General features: G+C 37.8%; 2 protein-coding genes across 3 annotated transcripts in view; one reads left to right on the forward strand and one right to left on the reverse strand.

Moving 5' to 3' along the window:
* The first annotated feature begins 27 nt into the window (after positions 1-27).
* On the forward strand, positions 28-8,848 carry PNO1 (partner of NOB1 homolog). Its single transcript, XM_034432432.3, has 7 exons — positions 28-506; positions 2,325-2,474; positions 3,887-3,970; positions 4,711-4,771; positions 5,943-6,060; positions 7,401-7,471; positions 8,143-8,848. Exons 1-7 carry the CDS (start codon positions 330-332, stop codon positions 8,208-8,210), a joined length of 729 nt encoding a protein of 242 aa, XP_034288323.1. The 5' UTR covers positions 28-329; the 3' UTR covers positions 8,211-8,848.
* Positions 8,849-17,359: 8,511 nt separating this feature from the next.
* PPP3R1 (protein phosphatase 3 regulatory subunit B, alpha) overlaps positions 17,360-20,235 on the reverse strand; it is a 38,585-nt gene continuing 35,709 nt past the window's right edge. The window contains exons 5-6 of one of the 2 annotated variants that reach the window (XM_034432433.3): positions 19,938-20,122; positions 17,360-19,519 (exon numbers count right to left, since the gene is read on the reverse strand). In XM_034432433.3, the coding sequence (XP_034288324.1) occupies positions 19,472-19,519; positions 19,938-20,122 (233 nt within the window). In that variant the 3' untranslated portion in view covers positions 17,360-19,471. The remainder of the gene's footprint in view (positions 19,520-19,937; positions 20,123-20,235) is intronic. The other variant, XM_060689348.2, reaches the window with a different exon arrangement.

Raw genomic sequence — 20,235 nt, forward strand, 5'->3', positions numbered from 1 at the left:
GCGACGGAAGGGCCACACATCCGGGATACTAGATCATAGAGATTCCGAGGGTTGCGATCCGTGCTCCTTTTTTTGCGCAGCACCACCACCTTTCCACCTGAAACGGCCCGGCAAGGCCGCGAGAGGACCAAGGTTAAGCCTTCGGTCTTTCTTTCTTTCTTTCTCTCTCTCTACAGTATAGGGACGGGGAAATAGAGCGCGACCTCCAACCATAGAGTGCGAACTGGAGGAAGGGGAAGGCTTCTATAGCGGCTGTCTTGCGTGGCCCGAGACGCAGCCCCGCCTCTTCCTGTCGATATCGTGCTAGATAGGTCCGGCGAAGCGTGGAGATGGAAAGCGCTGGCGAAGAGCGGCTGCCGACTGAGATGGAAACGCAAACTCACCAAGAAGGCTTCACGAAGGTCCTCAAGCGGAAGAGGCGCCGGGAGCCCCAGATGGACACGAACGAGAGCCCGGTGCCTCGGAAGCGGCCGGATTTCCCCCCTCTTAGCGGAGAAGCCCTCGCCGTAAGTGACTCTCCAGTAGCTCCTGGCGTGGCTGCGCTGGGCTGACCGAAGTAGAAAAGGGTCGCCAGGAATCCCTTCTTAATGCCTGGGGACAGGTTACGCTTTCCCCTCCCCGTCTCTCGAGGGAAAAGCATTGCGTTTTGCAATGTGAATGGCGAGCATTTACAAATGGTTAAGCTGCGGGGCGTTTCAATACCACGTTAATTCTCCATTCCAGGAGCAACCCGAATGTGGCTTCCTCTGGTTTTAAGCGCAGATTTAATCTTCAATTTGATTTATTATTATTATTATTATTATTATTATTATTATTATTATTATTATTATTATTCATTAAATATGAAACTCAGTCAACTGAACATTCAAAAATGCATCACAAATACCACTGACTGGTGCTAATGGTCGATACGGGTTGCTGCCAGCGTCCTAGGTATCAACCAAGTACCTTCTTAAGATGTACGATGTTCCAAGTAGCACAGTTTTTTGCAGTTCCGCTGGTGTTATTGCAGGAAGCTGCAATTCGTTGATGTATCTTATAAAATCCTTGGACATGGTACCAAGTGCCCCGATGACAATGAGTATAACTGTTACATGTTTCATCCATAGCCGTGTAGTTTCGATGGTCAGGTCGTGATATTTCATGATTTTTTTCAGTTCTTTTTCTTCAACTTTGGCGTCTCCTGGTACCACTATGTCAATAAATTGTACGTTTTGGTTTTCGACAACTGTGAAACTCTGGAGTGTTGTGTTCCAAGTTGTTGTTATTATTGTTATTGTTATTACAACAACAACCTTTATTGTTCCTGCACAACATATGTACAATGAGATTGGTGGAGCTCCCAACACAATACAACTCACAATGAAGACAGAAAATCCCTAACCCAATAATATTATAATTATATTGTGTGTGGGTATGTGTGAATGTAGGCATCCCCATCTTCCCATTCTTCGCTTTGGTGTTCATTCCGAGAGAAAAGCTATTTTGATGGAAATCCAGATCAGATTTCAGGCAAAGATTTAGCACTGAGATAAGTCTTGGTCGCCCTTGTCGATGACCTGTGGCAGAGCCAGGATGGTGGTGGTGCATCCCATTCTTGTGCTTCTGTAGACTTCTTCCTTCCTTGGATGGAGGTGGGTAGGTGGGTGGGATGGAGGTTCAGGTGGTCATTCATGTTCTAGGCATCTTATGACTTAGGCACTGCAATGCATTCTACATCTGGCTGCCCTTTGAAAACCTCTTGGAACCTTTCAACAGGTCCAAAATGCAGCAGCACAAGTAGTGATGAGCCTGCCTCAGTGTGCCCAGGTGACACCTCTGCTTTGTGAGTTGAACTGATGGCCAGTTTGTTTCCCGGTGCAAGATAAAATGCTGGTTGTTACCTGCAACGTCCTGTGATTGGAAGCAAAGGATTTTTTAATCATTTTGCACTGATTTAGCGTCTCTTAACAAATTTCTGTTTAATCCTTAGTATACTGTTATAGGGTGACTGAGTTCATCATGCAAATTGTATATAGAAATTGGGGGTTTTATTAGATCTGTATAAGATGGGCATCAGTTTTTAATAATAAAAATCAGAAGGAGTCTGACGCAGTCAGAATAATAGAGACTAATACTAGCATAAACTAACACAGCTCTCTAATTTTGAATATGGTAGAACTTTAAACGCAAGAATCTCTGTTATACCTAATATTAGAAAAAAAAACTTATTTACATCTCTTACATTTTCTGTAGTTTATTATATGTAAACTGACATAAACTGAATATATGCAATAATTTTATTTGCTGAACATTTTATATTGTGATGTTACTATGTTTTCTAGTGTGGAAAAGATGAATTGAGAAAAATTCCTGTACCAGCAAACAGATATACTCCTTTAAAAGAGAACTGGATGAAAATTTTTACACCAATTGTAGAACATTTGCAGCTTCAAATTAGATTTAACTTAAAAACAAGGAATGTAGAGATAAAGGTAAATAGTAAGTTACTATTTCTGAAAAATTAATATTGTCTAATATTTGTGTCTGCTGTTGGGAAAAAAATCACTCCTAAATTTTTTTTTAGCATTAGAAATATTTTGTTAAAACAAGTTATCACCTTAATGTTTTGAAAACCTCATTATTTTGGTCAATAAAAGTTCCAAATAATCCAATGCTACATTATGTTAGAAGGCATTCCAATGAAATAAATAATCCTTCAAATATAAATAGATAAGGCAAATGTAGCAGAGATGTCACCCTGCCAACAAAAGTGCATATAGTCAAGGCTATGGTTTTCCCAGTTGCAATGTATGGTTGTGAAAGTTGGACCATAAGGAAAGCTGAGCGCCAAAGAATTGAGGCCTTTGAACTATGGTGCTGGAGAAGACTCCTGTGAGTCCCTTGGGCTGCAAGGCGATCAAACCGGTCCAGTCCTAGAGGAGATCAACCCTGACTCCTCTTTAGAAGGCCAGATCCTGAAGATGAAACTCAAATATTTTGGCCACTTAATGAGAAGGAAGGACTCACTGGAGAAGAGCCTAATGCTGGGAACGGATTGAGGCCAAAAGAAGAATGGGACGGCACAGAATGAGGTGGCTGGATGGAGTCACTGAAGCAGTAGGCATGAGCTTAAATGGTCTCAGGGGATGGTAGAGGACAGGAAGGCCTGGAGGGAAGTTGTCCATAGGGTCGCGATGGGTCGAATATAACTTTGCAACAAACAACAACAAAGGCAAATGTGTATTGTTTAAATAGGAGCCTATACCTTTCTGCAAATCTTTCACAAAGAGAACATTTTATCTGGTTGCCACCCAGAACATGTTGCAAATTTGATAGTAGCAAATTATATTGCAATTATACTTGGATGCTACTGGCATGGATAAACAAAAATTTCCCCCTTCTGTTTTTATCCTTGATAAATGAGGAAGAGTAGATCAATATGTTGATTCACAACTTCACTAGTTATTTTGGCCCAGTGATACTTGGCAGCTATATTTGATTCTGTAAAGAATACTTTAATAATTAGTTTGTTCCATTAATCTCAGAAAATAGACATGACTTGCTGGTTTGTTAAAATAGCATTTTAGATCTGAGTTGTTAGAAAAGTCAGTTCCAAATGGTTGGAAATTAATGTATCAATTCATTTTAGGCAACCACAATGTAGAATATGTTTATAATAATTCTTCCCATAAAGATTTGGAGATTTTTTAAATTCATTCATTAGCACTGTCAAAATAATCTTATATAGTAGAAGCAGTAGTATATGGTGTTAATAGAAGCTTATAAATTAATATTTAGAAGTGGATTAAATATTTAGGAGAGTTGATTTTGGTGCTTCATGTAATATTTTATGAATCTCCCCAAGGATCACTTCCTAAATTTTAAGACTTATTTTATTTTCTAGACTTGTAAAGAAACAAAAGACATAGGTGCTTTGACAAAAGCAGCTGATTTTGTAAAAGCTTTTATACTAGGATTTCAAGTTGAGGTAAGTTCTCATCTACTGTAGTTCACTTCATTCTATGAATATTGAATGAACGAATATTGATGGTACTTGAAATGAAAAGATCTAAGAAGTGTCTTCATAGGGGTTCGGGGGAAGACTTTTTTTCTTTTTGCATAATTAGCTGAGGGGTTTAATATTTTGTGATCCCAGTTGCTGAATCTGTACAGAAAATGTTTACATTTATTTGTAATTTGTGTTGTTTTTTTCTGGTTTTTATCCTTTCGTACATTACCTAGGTGATATCAGTAGTTATATAAATTATAAATTATCTAACTAAATAAATGTCTCAGTGGATAAGGTTTTATATGCAATATAGATAAAGTGTCAAAACTTGCTTTTATTTTGCCTGGATAAGTGTACCATGAACATATGCAAATAAATTGGGAAACAGTCTGGAAAGTATTTTGAGATGGTAAAACCCATGGGATAAGAACATTTTAATTGGCAGGTAATTTCTTGCCAATTGATGACTTGCAGAGTGGTATGTAGTGGTGGTAGTATGTAGTGGCATGTATTCATTGAAGTATTTGTATAAGTGTGCATATTAGGGAATTTAGTACTATTGTCCATTATTTCAAATTTCTAGTCTATTTTATTGTGTTTTGGTAATGCAAACCTAGAGAATCCATATGCTATGTGACTTACTAGTGACTGTTTTTGATGCTGTATTTTTAAAAGTCATAGTTATTATTTTAAAAACATTGCTATGTTTTCTCTTTCAGGATGCACTTGCATTAATCAGATTAGATGAGCTTTTTCTAGAATCATTTGAAGTAACAGATGGTAAGTATGAAAATCAGTATATCAAAAGATCAGAACAATAATGGGCATTAGGGAATATGAGATGCATATAGTTAAGAACTGTTGTTCTTTGATAGGAATACATCTGAAATAATCTCTGAAAATAATTTTGAAACATGTATTCACATTGTTTGGTCTGAAATATCATTTCCCAGTGATTAATTTGGTTTAGTTAAACCATTTCTGTTAAAACTGCCAGCCTTCATTTGTAACTGTTAACTTGTCTTGTGGATTTCAAAAGATACATTAAAATTTTAAAAGATGAACAATTGTGTGTTGTCACTATTAGGCCTTCTGGTGAGTTACCATGAGAATCTTTAATATAGATTGAACAGCAAAAGCATTGTTAGAGATATATTGTTATGTTACTAAAATAATGATTTGTGATTATTGTTGTAGTAATTTGATTTATATGCCGCCCTTCTCCGAAGACTCAGGGTGACTTACAATGCGTTAAGCAATAGCCTTCATACTTTTGTATATTTATACAAAGTCAGCTTATTGCCCCCACAATCTGGGTCCTCATTTTACCTACCTTAGAAAGGATGGAAGGCTGAGTCAACCCTGAACCTGGTGAGATTTGAACTTGCAGTAATTGCAGGCAGCTGATGTTAATAACAGTGCTTTAGTCTGCTGCGCTAACCAGTATACATATATACTTCTAAATGTTGTTAGCAGACTTTCTATATCAGCTGTGTCAAACTCGCATCATCACGGCAGCGTCATGTGACATATCGGGACTTTTTTCCCCTTTGCTAAACTGGGCAGGGGCAGAGCCAGCATGTGACGCATCTGGCCCACGGGTCACGAGTTTGACACCCATTCTATATCAACAAAGATTTGGGTTTCATTTCTGTGGATTACCTTGTTTCATTATTGTACCTGAGACAAGTGTTGAGAAAATGGTAGAATCCTGTCATCTTAATTCTTATATTATTATTTATCAGCATAGCTCATTAAAATGTGGGGGGAATAAGGGGTAGAACTTTGTGAATCTTTTTGAAATATGTATTTTTTAAAAAATAACTGGCTCTCACTTGACGGTTAAGTGAACTAAGTCACACTCAAATTTAGCAATCACAATTCATTGGATTCCAACATAGACAAATGGCCCAGGGAAATAATAATAATTAAAACAGTGTTTTCTTTTTAGTCAAACCTTTAAAAGGAGATCATCTTTCAAGAGCAATAGGAAGAATTGCTGGAAAAGGCGGAAAAACCAAATTTACTATTGAAAATGTAACAAGGACGCGAATAGTTCTTGCAGATTCGTAAGTGTTATAGAGTTCCCAATTTTTAAAATTTTGAATCTTGGCTAATAAATTCCAGGTTTTAGTGTAATAGCCCTCTATATTTGTTAAGCAATTGCAGAACCTCATTTATAATTTTGCCATGCATATTATACATGCCGGATATATTAAAACTGAATCTTCCATTTATTGGATCCTTCTGATAAATTCCCAGGAATAAGACGCTACTAAGATGATCTTTTAAATACTGCCTTGAAAACACAAAAACATTTATATTTATATTTCATGTTTTTAAACTATCTCCCTAAGGACTTTACAGCAGGGGTCTCCAACCTTGGCAACTTTAAGACCTGTGGACTTCAATTCCCAGAATTCCTCAGCTTTGCTGGCTGAGGAATTCTGGGAGTTGAAGTCTACAGGTCTTAAAGTTGCCAAGGTTGGAGACCCTTGCTTTACAGTGTATTTTCTGGCTGAACGTAGTATATATACAAATTGATATGGTTGTGTGCATCACTTGTGGCAGATGAATCCTCTAGACATGCTTTATTGTTATTCATATAATGATAATGCCTGGATTTGATTGGCTGAGATTCCAAATATATTTGAGCTTTCTAGCCTTCGTCAGTCAACATATTACAAAAAAATATGTAGCAATAGAAAAGGTTTATCAGCGTTATTTCAAATTGTTTAATATCACAATGAGGTGTGTGTGTCTTATATGTGAAGCTGTATCTATATACTACTAAAACTCTCCTTTAACTGGATGAAACATCATAGGGCAATGGTATTTGAGTCAAGGTACCTCAAATTAGCTAACTTTTACAGAATACGTCCAAAATCCAGATCCATGACTTCCATGGAATTGAAATTTGACAAATTTTATAAAACATGAGATAAAAATAATCATAAAGCATTCTATAATACAAAATGTCATAAAATATTTCCCGTGAGCAACTTCTGATGTTTGACTATGATATACAGTTCAACATGAGCTACTTTCAAGGCAGATATATCTCTAAATATCTCTGAATTTTAAGAACTTTTTAAGTACATTAAAAGTTGTGCCATTGACACAGATCTTAGAAATGACCTAGAGAGTCATGGGTTGTCTAACTATATTTAAAAGTAGAATGGTAATTGTATTATAATGCAATAAGAGAAGCAAATATTGAAGAATTAATGAGCCTCAATTAAGACATATCCTGTTGCTGAAATTTGTCCTTATGAAAATAAATTTAGCTTGGAGCTGCTTTTATATAAAAATATAAAGTGCTATATAAGATTGTGTAGTGAATAGAATAATTCAGAGGTCCGGTATCTTAAACTTTATATGTGAAGAGATCTTTTAATTTTAATTACAGGAAAGTTCATATTTTAGGATCTTTCCAGAACATTAAAATGGCACGGACAGCCATTTGCAATCTCATTCTAGGTAAAACTTGTATTCCTTTTGTTAATGTATTTTGAATATGCCAGTTAATGAGCAAAGATTTGCAAGTAGGAAGTGGTTTTGGTTAAAGAAATGTAACTTGACATTTCTATGAGGGGAAGGGATAATATAAAGGACTATAAATAGTGATCAATGAATCAAGAGACATAACTACAGGCTGTTTCCGCATACAACTCAGTTTTCAAGGATGGGTAATCAAATAGAAAAACTGAGATGGCACAACATTGCTGCATTCCATATATGTCACACTGGAAGGCATTTTTGGAGCAAGAAATTAAAAGTTTTTTTTTTTTTCATATCAAACTGATGGCTCATTAGTGGGCTTCATTGTTACCCTTGTTCTGCATCTGCCATCTAAATTCTAACCTAAATATATAGCATTCGGTATTTAATGTAAACTAGTATATTTTCATTTAGGGGTATTCTAGTTAGAAAAAGGCCTAAGCTGTACCAATTTGTATATTTTAGAATCCCCATTTTCCCTCAGAAGAATGTATGACACAGCAGCCTTATAAGAGCTTGCATTGAGAACTAAAATTCTATTTTTAAATCAATAGTTTAATTATAACTGTAGACCTTTTGCTGTATTTTTAAAAATATATTGTATCATTAACTATAAATCAGTTGTATTAATACACTGTTTTCTTCTACAGGAAGTCCTCCATCTAAAGTTTATGGCAATATTAGAGCAGTAGCAAGCAGAGCAGCAGAAAGATTTTAAGACCATGGTTTTTGAAGTCACACGCTTCTACACAAGATACTGGAAAACACTTGAAGGAAGCTGATTACAAGAAAGTGTGCTTTTCTTTAAAACCCAAAACAAACACATTGTGTTTCAGAAGCTCTGCTAAACCATTTCAAGTGGGTGGCATTTCAGCCACACCAAAATTTGGAATATTTTGTTTGTCCAGTTTGGGCTGAAACAAAATTCAGGATTTTAAGGGTGAGTTGGGCAAGGCTGATATGCCGGGCCTCTCTTTTCCCTCCTGGCTTGTGGCAGGCTACCAATATTTTCCAATGTCTCCCTTGCCCTACTTCCCGCTAGCTACTGCCACATCTTTAGCTTCCAGTGGAAATACCCACCTGAACTACTCATTCCTGATATTTGCACTTTCTTAGTTTTTGGTTGCCACCAATATCCCTGGGTTTTCCATTTTTTCCAATGCCCCAAAACAATTCTTTCTGAATTAATTTATGCCTAGGCCACTGAAAACTAGCAGCTCCATGCATGGAATATTTTTCACATCCCTAGTAAACTGATAGCAATTTTCAGTTCCAACAGCAATGTTCTCAAGCAAGTATCTATTATCAAGTGTTCTAAATGAAGTTATGTCCAATAAAAACTGGTACTTGAATTTCCTTCTATCTAACATGATTAATATGTCAGTTTTTGAATTGAATGGATACAAGGTTAACCGAATACAGCAGCTATGGATAGTATGCTGCAAGTCACTATTGGATGCATTGTACTTATCAGAAATTCCCAACTCTTAAAATATTAAGATATGAAATGTAACAGATTTCTGGGGAAAGGGCTATTCTAAAAAAAAAGAATGGGGCTGCTCGTATTTAGCAGACAAATATATTTATAGTTAAGTTTACTAAACTAGCTAACAAGGATCTAACTACATCTATCCAGATGTTAAAATGAGTTGATCAAATGTTTCCAATCACAAATGTTTTCCCCTCTTATTGAGGAACTTTTCAGATGAAGGAGGGAGGAAGCTGCTACAATGTTGATAACCTCCCTTCCTGGAAGGAGAGAGAAATAAGATTTTTTCCAATATTGTTGGCATTACAGAGGGAGATGTGTAGATCCTAGTTAGTTGCTTTTGCATTAGGGCCACCTGCCTTTACTATTTTTTTAGCGTATGGCATGTTAGCCAGGGATCACCGAGGTGGCTGGCTGCCTCTGAAAGGAATTTTTTGGGGCGGTATCATCTTTACCCGCAGGACGCCTGAATGCTGGTAGGAAATCGGGAGAGGATTTCTTGTCCCTACGCAGTTTATTTGCTCACAGGAATTGAGCCGCCGACCTCAGCAGTGTGCAGGCCCAGCGTCTTACGTGAGCCACCGCAGCCCCAATCTGCCTTTATAATTCTATAGCATAGACAGAATGGAAACTAGACTTGAGAGGGCAACAAAGAAATAAAAGCAAAAATGGAGGGGAGGGGAATCTTACACCTTCAAATTAGTCTTGACTCCTGACAATTGCCTGAACGAGTCTTTGCTGTTTTGTTGGCAGACATTTTGGGAAGTAGCTTGACTCTTCTGGAAGAGTTGTGAGGGTGGAATTGACCCAGAGTTACCTACCTGCCTTTCTATCTAAAACAGGGCTCAGAATCCTCTAAATTCCAGGGTGGATAAATTTTTTTTGATTAAAATCGATTTTTTTTTATTTAAATCGGATTTTTTTAAATAAAATGCTTTTTGAGGAAAATATATTACCATCCAAAGGTTATTCCATCATGAAATAAAGATTAGTTTTTTAATTATGTAGAATAAGTCTCTATATGTTTAATTTTTTTTGGTAAATAAATTCCATTAATCCATTCACAATGTCATGCTCTTCCAGAGGTTTTTGTAAGATTATTGGGCAGTTTCTCTGCCTACAAGATATTATCACAGATGCTTGGTTTACTTTTGCAGTTCTCAAAACTGAATTTGACTCAGCAGAGATCACATGCCTCTTCTTCACAGCAAAAATGTTATAACATGAACAGAGTTGAGAAAAAAGACCTTAATCCTATTGTTCTACAAACGTATGAATACAGAATCAACCCTTTCAGTGCTAAGTTTCAAGAAGTTCAGTGAATAGAATAGAAACAATATTTTTCTGATTGTTTGGAGTGGAATAGATCTGCACAAGAAGAAAGTGAAACTAAGTGTGAGGAGGAAGGGGCAAGCAGACAAGCAGTACAAAATGAAAGTGAAACTTTCTGAGCACAATACTGCACAGCCACAGACAGACAAGTCTTTGGATCTTTTTGTATGACCTGAGGTTTATCACATTCTTTCCTTGGAGGAAAAAACCTATAATGGCAGCAGGCCATAAAAGAGACCCAGTTTGACAATATTTTAATGAAGTTCCTTTACCTATCGGTAAGGCAGGCATGAGTGCAAACTGCAAATACTGCAACAAAGAAATGCAAGGCCTGGTGGCCCGAATGAGGCAACATCATGAGAAGTGCTGTGATGAAGATGACTAAAGAAACACATTTGAACAGGCAGGATCTTCAGGTTGGTAAACATTTTTATTGAATCATATTTCTAAAGACTGCCTTGAACTGTCATGTTTGAGCAAAATTATATTTTTTATTATTACTGCATGTTACTGTTATTTGGTACAGTTATGAAGAAAAGCAAATATTCCTTTTGGGGCAGTGCTGGGTACAATAAGCAGAAATTGTATAAACAATAAAATAACAGCATTGACTTTTTTGTTTAGGGGAAATTCATGGATTCTGGAAACTATCCACCTTCAGGATCACCATCCTCCTACAGTTTCAGAGTTATCCATCCAGGATAGTGCTTCATTAGCATCATCATCATCAGACACCCACAGCCACATATCATTATCACCTAAAAGAAAGGAAAAACCCTTCCCTCCTGGAACCATCATAGATAAGTTTGTGATAAAAATTAGCAGATTAGAAAAAGAGTTAATTGATGAAAAAATTGCCCAGTTTGTTTATGCAACGAACTCTTCTTTCCATCTGACTGAGAACCCACATTTCATTAACATGGTTCAGTCACTGAGACCAGGATACAGTCCACCCAGCAGAGCAGATGTTGCAGGGAAACTGCTGGATAAAGTGTATGACAGAGAAATGGAGCAATGTGCAACAGCTCTGGAGGGTAGAATTGTTAACCTAAGTATTGATGGGTGGAGTAACATCCACAATGATCCTATTGTATGTGCTTGTATAACAACAGAAGAAGGGAAAGTCTTCCTTGCACAAACAATTGATACGTCAGGAAATGCACACACAGCAGAATACTTACAAGTGGCAGTAAAAGCTATAACAACAACATGTGAACAAAAATTCAAATGTCTAGTACGCAGTTTGGTCACAGACAATGCTGCAAATGTATCCAAGATGAGAAGAAATTTAGAAGAGCAGGAAGGGAATACAAAGCTAATAATATGGTTGCAGTGCTCATTTGCTGCACCTCTTAGCCAAAGACTTAAGTGTTCCAGAAATAAAGACTAATGTTGTTGAAATTGCTAAATACTTCCATAACAATCATTTTGCTGCAGCAGCTCTGAAAAGGATGGGTGGAACCAAGCTGACGCTCCCACAAGATGTTAGATGGAACTCTGTGGTGGACTGTTTTGAGCAGTATATCAAGAACTGGCCTATTGTGATGACAGTTTGTGAAGAAAATCGAGATAAAATAGATGGCACTGTCACGGCCAAAATCCTCAACATTGGGCTTAAGAGAAATGTTGAACATATGCTGAGCATCCTGAAACCCATCTCTGAAGCTTTAAACAAAATACAGAAAAATAGCTGTTTTATTGCTGATGCTGTTGAAATTTGGAAGGAACTGAGTGAACACTTAAAAACAGAACTACACATGGACAGAATTAAATTACAAGCATTAAAAAAATGAATGGGACAAGTACTGTCTCCAGCTCATTTTTTGGCAAATATTGTCAATATCCAGAATCAGGGTCAAAACTTAAGTGCTGAGGAAGAGGAGTTAGCTATGACATGGATATCCAGCAATCATCCATCTGTAATGCCAACTATAATCAACTTCAAAGCTAAGGGGGAACCATTCAAGAAATATATGTTTGCTGAAGATATTTTAAAGAAAGTTACACCAGTGAACTGGTTTAAGTCTCTTAAGCGCTTGGATTTAGAGACTGTTCAAGTAATGATTTCACTTTTAACAGCAGTAGCTTCTGCAGGCGTTGAAAGAATATTCTCTTCCTTTGGACTCATTCATTCTAAATTGAGAAATCGTTTGGGACCCGATAAAGCAGGAAAGCTTGTTTTTCTTTTCCAGATTATGAACAAAGAAGAAGATGAAGATGACGAGTGAGCTACAGAAGACAGTATTTAAGTTTTTCATGTGTAGGCTGGGCTGACAGTTTCTTAATATATATATATTTTGTTTAGCCAAATTAGTTAACAAACATGGATGTTTGTTTAAGCAAATAACATATGCTGTAATGTTGTTTCAGTTGAATAAATCTATTTAAATTGTTATTATTAAGGTAATGATTATTTTTCTCCTTCCTAAGTACAACAGAAAAGTTGTCCAAATATGAATGATTAACCTATTAAACGGGATAAAAAAACTAATATGAAAAGTTGTTATTCTAAAAATCTTCATCTACTTGCATATTAAAGTTATACCAGCAAGAATTAGTCTTTATGTAGAAAACTATGATTTAAATCAAGCCTTACTGACAAGTGATTTAAATCGTGATTTAAATCAGTTTGATTTAAATCAAATCCACCCTGCTAAATTCCCAAACAAAAACCTTTTTAAGGTTTTTCAAAAACTCTGGCTGAAATCCTAACCAACACTTTAAGATTAGGCAACATTTTGACAAGCTCTCTACCTTGTCATCTTCTGGCCTTTATTATCAGTTTAGAAGCTGTGGGTTATGCTTCATTATACTAGCTGCAGCCTGAATGCGTGTTAACGGTCCAGTTTTCTCTGGCTCCCTATCACCAACTGTCAACTGCAAAGAGGTAAGAATTCTAGTAGGCATCACAGCACCACTGGTTGCCTGTTGAGATCTTAGCATGTCTTCTGGCTTGGTTCTGTCTCTCTCCCTATTGCTAACTATCAACTGCAAAGAGGAAAGGGTTCTTGTATGCATTACAACACCACTGGTTGCCTGTTGGGATCTCTGCCTATCCTCTGATGTTAAAATTCGAGTTTCCCTCAGTGCAGGTTTCCAAATACTTGATAACCTAGAGGTGTCATCTCGTCTATTCATATTGTGCGGCCTCTTTTCAATTTCGATAGCCTCCCTAATTATTCTCTTATTAAGATGTTCCTCTTTTACCACTGTTCTAGCCTTGTTGAAATCTATATTATGTCCCGTGGCCTTCATGTGTTGTACCAAAAAAGTTTGCTCTTCCTTTTTCACTGCATTTTTATGTTCTAAATGCACTCTTATTTGTCTATTCATCTGTCCAATATAAGATGACTGACAGGAGGTACATGGTATTTCGTATATTCCTTGATTTTCCAGCTCAATTTTATCCTTGGGGTTTCTCAACATCATTGATATTTTTCTATCTGTGCAGAACACTGTTTTTATTTTTTGTTTCTGTAGTATCTTGCTAATTTTATTGGTGGTTCCTTTTATATAGGGCAGGATGGCTTTTCCCATTTTTTGTTCTTCTTCTTGGGTTTCTCTCTGTCCTGATATCCCTTGTCGAATTATACTTTTAATTTTATTTTCGTGGAACCCATTTGCTATTAATACCTCTGAGAGTCTGAAGCTCTGTTTGTACATGTGCCTCATCTGCTAGACGTTTAGTTCTAGTGATTATAAAGTTTTTGCTACTGAATTTATTTGTGAGGGATGATGGTGAGAGTGTGTGTTTAAGTATCTATTTTTGTGTGTCTTCTTTTGGTAGACACTATGTCCTAGGGTGCCATCAGTTCTCTTATATATTAATACATCTAAGAATGGGAGTTGATTTTCAATCTCCATTTCCATAGTGAATTGTATCTTCGGATGCATGTTATTCAAATGTGCTAGAACAGACATTGCTTACCTGAACGTCCCTTCTCGACGCGCAGCTGGAGAATCCAAAGCTTCGGGTAATTCAGTAGTTGAGTAGCCTACACTGAGTGTGTTCCTTTAAATTTTTCTCTTCAGACACGCCCACTTGCTCAGCAGAGTCCCAGTTTTGTTCACGAAGTAAGGAGCAGTAGAGCGTAAGGAAAGGATCAGCAGCAGCCAAGCAGGGTGGATTGGATTCTCCAGCTGCGCATTGAGAAGGGACGTTCAGGTAAGCAACGTCCGTTCTCCAACACGCAGCTTGGAGAATCCAAAGCTTCGGGATGTACCTAGGCAAGTTCAGACAGGGGGGGAGACTGGCTGCTGCACGTCGTCTGAAGAGTTGCATACAGCTTGGAGCACACGGCGACCAAAAGACGCCTCCGCCGAGGCAAAGGCGTCCACTTTGTAGTGCCGGATAAAGGGATTTAAGGATGACCAGGTAGCCGCCCTGCAGATGTCGGAGACGGACGCATTGGTGGCCCAGGCGGCCGTGGTGGCGGCGCTTCTCGTGGAGTGAGGAAGGATTCTCTGTGGAAGCGGTTTGAATAAGCCCAGGAGATGCAAGACTTGATCCATCTTCCAATTGTTGTAGAAGACACCTTCCGGCCCATGGAGGCGGGCAGAAAGGAAATGAAGAGCGATTCAGATTTTCGGAAATGCTCCGTTCATTTAATATATCTACGCAGAGCCCAGCGGACATCTAAGAGGTGCCAGTTTGCTTCCGGAGGGTGTCGAGGCTCCGGGCAGAAGTCCGGGAGGATCAATTCCTGGGCCCGATGGAAGAAGGAATTTACTTTAGGTAGAAATGAGGGGTCTAGTCTCAGTACGACACGATTCGTGTGAAAAACGCAGAGGTCGCTTCTCACTGACAAGGCCACAAGTTCAGATATTCGGCGAGCCGAAGTAACTGCGACCAGGAACGCCACCTTGAGTGTTAGAAACCGGAGGCTGATGGAAGCGAGAGGCTCGAATGGAGGATGCATGAGGGCCTGAAGGACCAAGGTCAGGTCCCAAGACGGGTAGCGATGGATAACTGGTGGGCACAGGTTGGCTGCACCTCTTAGAAAGGCGCGAATCGTAGGGTCCTGCGAGAGAGGAAGATTTGCGGAAGTAGAGAGAACAGTACTTAGTGCTGCAACCTGGCGACGAAGAGTGTTAGGAGCGAGGTGCTTATCGAGGCCCTCTTGGAGGAATCCCAGAGCTTCAGGAACGGAACTCTGACAGTTTCACCACGGAGGCAATGTCATTGACGCCTGATATTGCTAGCAGAAAAGCTCTCGGCTCCCAGCAGCCAATTGCGCATGCACGAAGGCAGTTGCTGGGCAGAAAATGGCAGCTGTTGACTTCCTTGCACCGAGGGTGGAAGGAATGGCGCTAGGCGAGGGCTGCAGAAGAACAGTTGATTTGCGTGCCAGTTGTTCCCTTCCTTATCGACTCCCCTGCAGGTGGAGGCGAACTGTCAGGCTCGGAAGGGGATTTGATTGAGGCTCGTCGGGGGAGCAGGCAATTTGGCGCGAGCTGTTACTAACGGCAGCTCTGAGCGCTGAGGTGGGCGAAAATGGTGCGAAAGTGTCAAAATCTCCAAGTTCCGCCGCCCAGAAACGAGAGGTCGATGAGAGGAACCAACGACACTAAGCATACAGCAGAAGCCTCAGAAGTACTTCCAGCGCTGCGTGGAATGATCGGAGCAGGGAAAAACCGCTTGCACTGTCAAATTGCGGCTAATGATCGAAGGATCGGCAAGGAGAGGTTGCGGTGCTGTCCCTGTGCTCCTCAGGCGCGCGATCACTCAGAAGTGATCCAAACGCCAACGGCCAGTTCAAATTTAATGAGAAAGTGCTGCTGAGAGCAGGGCAACAATCTCAAGCCGCTCAGGTTCAAAAACAAAGTCCAAAAAGGCGGGGGCGGTATTACCAGCAGGCCGGGAAACCTACCCACACGCCAGCAGCTATTAAGTGGAGCGGGGATTCAGATAATTGGCCAGGCACCCCGTAGGAAAGGAAAACTGTCCCGGACAGCCTGCCTGAGGCAGCAGGCAAACTCACCCCTGGCCAATCAAACGAAGAGGGAAAATTCCACAAAAAAAGCAGAAGAATCCAAAGCGTCAGGAATAGTAGTTTAGTAGAGAACCAGAGAAAAATTCAGACAGTGTCACAGGCTCAACTGAGTGAACTAAACTGGGACTCTGCTGAGCAAGTGGGCGTGTCTGAAGAAAAAAATTTAAAGGAACACACTCAGTGTAGGCTACTCAACTACTGAATTACCCGAAGCTTTGGATTCTCCAAGCTGCGCGTTGGAGGAAATTGTCTAGCTTGTCTTTTCCATGGGGCCAGATCACAAACGTATCATCTACATATCTGAGCCATAATTTTGATTTATAAGTAGTTTGTTCCAACGCCTTAATTTCTAATCCCTCCATGAACAGATTGGCAATAACTGGGGAGAGCGGTGATCCCATTGGTACCCCTTGCAGTTCAGTTCACTATGGAAATGGAGATTGAAAATCTTATATTCAAGCTTAATGCCAATTTGCAAATCAGACTGTTGAGTATCTGACTTACATATTGTATGTATGGTGTCAGTTCTTAGTTACAGCCCCTCATGTTTTGTAATAGCTTCAGAAATAGTACAGGGAAAACCCAATTTTCAGATTCAAGGCAACTCTTTTAAATTATACATGAGGCTCTTTCGATCTAAGTTACTGTTTTTAAAAAATATATGATTCTGTGTTGAAGTAGGCATGGACAAGTACATGTATTCAATCCTGAATTCATTATTCCCTGATGTTTATAGTAGATGATCTTTCAGATGGAACTTTCCCTTTTATGTGCAATAAGTCAAGATTGCAAAATTAGAAAAAATGCTATGCTTAAAATAAAATTGGTGTTACCATGGAACTAAGAATAAAACTGGCCAAATAAAGTTTTCCCCAAAAACTTCCATAAAATTACAGCTTAATGTGTCTTGATCTTACTGTTCCTATTCACTAATACAGGATAGTTAACATGTCTATGAAAGAAAAATTAATTTGGGAAATGGTTATCCCTATAAACGTTGAATCTGATGTTACTTGTTTGTTAAATGAACTGTCACTGAGAAAAATGGGCAAATATTGTTACAGGTATTTAATTATACATAAAAGCATCAAATAATTTTAGTACAATCAGATCTGAAATTCAGATTTTTTTTTCAACGGAAGCTTTAACACCATGCAGTAAAGTTCAAATAGTTTATTTTTATTCATACATTATGAAGGTTCCTATAGTTCCAACAATGTATGTATAGCATGCAGAGGAAAAATCTAAACATTCAACATAACCCTTTTTTTTTTTGCACACAACCTAAAAAAGCTCATTCCCCCAGTACGAAAGTAACATTAGCACTATTTTCTATTATGCCAGGAAGGATATGCACAAGCAATTAAGAAATAGAAAGCAATTGCTAAAATATTTGTAACAAATATTTATGTACAAAAAAATCCACAAAAGACTAGTTCCCCCTGAAGCAGAGCACATGGCAGTTGACAATGGAACAAATACAACCACTGGCTGGGATTATAATCCACATACTGATCCAGAGGAAGAAAGATACATGTAGTGGAGATTTTCTGTTTTAACATTTACCAAAAGTTTGGCAACATCTTTTTTAAATTATGCAAATCATGTAAACAAGAGGAACATTTCAAATCGATCTACATGCAAAACTTCATGTCATGCAAGGACACCAAGCACCTGGATTTCTCTCTCACAGACAGAGCCCATGATGTGCAGCACTCAATCGAAGGAACAGCTATGGCTGGCTGGGAGGCAATTGATTTAAGTTTGAACAACCTGCCTTTCCACTGCGAATTATAAAACATTTCAAATAGAAAAATTGCTAGAGGAAAGGGAGTACTATCCTAAAAATCTAACAATTTTCTTCTAGCCAATAGTACCATTGCAGAAAAAGAATGATATAAAGTTGTATAACATGCCTTGCTACTTTTATATCACACATATAAAGTTACTGTCAATTACAAGTCATGATAAAAACAAATTTAGAAAAAAGAATTCTCCAACTGAAGATCAGGAGGTTAAAAAAAAAGATAATGTGAACCTTACCTCTTTCCCTATGGCAGAGGTTAATGTTTCTCCTGTAATAAACCTATATACACATATATAAAATATTACCAGGTTTTATGCAACTTAAATTAGTATATTAAATGCTTTAAAGAAACTATATAGTTGGAAGATATTTTAATGGCATGAGAGTTTTTGTAATCTCACTGCAGAAGGTATCCTAGGAAATGAATCCTAATTTTTTTGTATTAAGATTAGTACTGAAAAAGTGTGTTTACAACCACTTTATTTAAATGGAAAGAGCCAATGTTTACTAGGTTTATTTTATGCAATTGTGTTCATTAAGTGAAAAAATGAAATGATCATAAGCATCTTTTTGCACATACAACCTAGTTCTTGGCAATTAAATTTTTATAACATGCCTCGCTATTTTAATACCCATAAATAGTATGTGTACGTACATATACATGCACATACTATTAAATAGTGTACATATATACACAAACTAATCTACATTCCTGTCATACAAAAATGTAATTAAGATAAATTAACAGGAAATGATGCTATTTCAGCCAGTCGATATATAAACATCTGAAACAGTCACAGGAAAAAATTGATCTAACATCCATTAAAATATTATATTCTTCTAAAGTATATCTGCCTGCATGTGTGTATCTGTGTGACATAAAAGTAAAGATGTATATCTATATGTGTTGTACTATATAATAATCTGCTTGGCACTTTTGTACTCTAGTTTTATGCCTAAATCAAGTATATTAAATTAAAGCTTGCCTAAGTACTAAATAGAAAGCACAACATATATATATCTATATATAAATACACACACACATATATATAGATAGATACTTTCTTGTTATAAAAGTTGAGAAAAATAAATTAAAAAGCCAACCCCCTTCCCTTTCTCCACCACACTGATATGCTCTTTCCATTTTGCTGTCCTTCAGACTTTTAAAGTGCTACACTTGCGTTATTGAGAGAATGAAAGTTCAACAACACTTAGTTGGCTTCATGAGGCTCATGTTGGAAAATGTGGTTTCACAGAGAAAAATACTTCCATTTAAATACACAGAGAGCATTGCTGGACGTCTTGAGCAGATCTTCAGAGATGGAGAAGAAAGCAAAAGTGTTGGGTAGTATAAAGAGTCACACATCTACCACCATCTTTTTGTGAATATCTAGGCCTCCTACAACCTGAAATATTGATAAAAGAATACTGTGAGAATTAAAAAGACATGAAACAATAGGTAGGACAAGATTAATCAGATTTAAAAGATTAATACTAAATTATGAGTAGGATAAGTTAGTTAATACATTAGATAAAATTGATGTAATTGGCCTAGAATCCAATTATATAACAGGGAGAAAGGAACTATAGTTCTGGGTTTCTTTCCAATTCTTCCTAACCAACCAAATTATTTTGAACTGGGGGTGGGTGGGTGTTGAAAAAAATGTTTTAGAATACTTATACACATAATTATTATGAAGCACACACCTTATAATGACACATGTAAGTAAAGAGAACTGCCAAATAAAGGTGAAATAGCAGAAATTGAATAAACTTGGATATCTAAAAATACTAACTGCAATGATGGGGGAGAAATACACTTACAGCACAGAACTCTTCAAAGGATATTCTTCCATCACCATCTTTATCTGCATTTATTATGGTTTTGTCTACAATTTGCTGCAACTGGGTATCTTTGAGATTGTTCCCAACCATCATTTTCAAAACCTGGAAAAGCTCTCCATTGGAAATATAACCGTCTTTGTCCATGTCATAGATGCGAAAAGCAACTAGCAAGGGAAAAAAATACAGTTCTGAGTAAGATTTTCTGAGAGACTGGGAAAGCTGAGGATGAGGCTTTTGAACGTTTATTTTAACAGAAACAATTCAATGCAGCTACCAA

This window comes from Pantherophis guttatus, chromosome 1 (genome assembly GCF_059756535.1).
Source record: "Pantherophis guttatus breed Tessera chromosome 1, ASM5975653v1, whole genome shotgun sequence".
Taxonomy (NCBI): domain Eukaryota; kingdom Metazoa; phylum Chordata; class Lepidosauria; order Squamata; family Colubridae; genus Pantherophis; species Pantherophis guttatus.

Bases quoted from the DNA above. Each gene is read 5' to 3' on its own strand.
- PNO1 (XM_034432432.3), top strand. From the start codon at position 330: ATGGAAAGCGCTGGCGAAGAGCGGCTGCCGACTGAGATGGAAACGCAA. The intron at 3,971-4,710 runs GTAAGTTCTCAT...TTTCTCTTTCAG, and splicing joins TACTAGGATTTCAAGTTGAG to GATGCACTTGCATTAATCAG. The intron at 4,772-5,942 runs GTAAGTATGAAA...TTTTCTTTTTAG, and splicing joins ATCATTTGAAGTAACAGATG to TCAAACCTTTAAAAGGAGAT.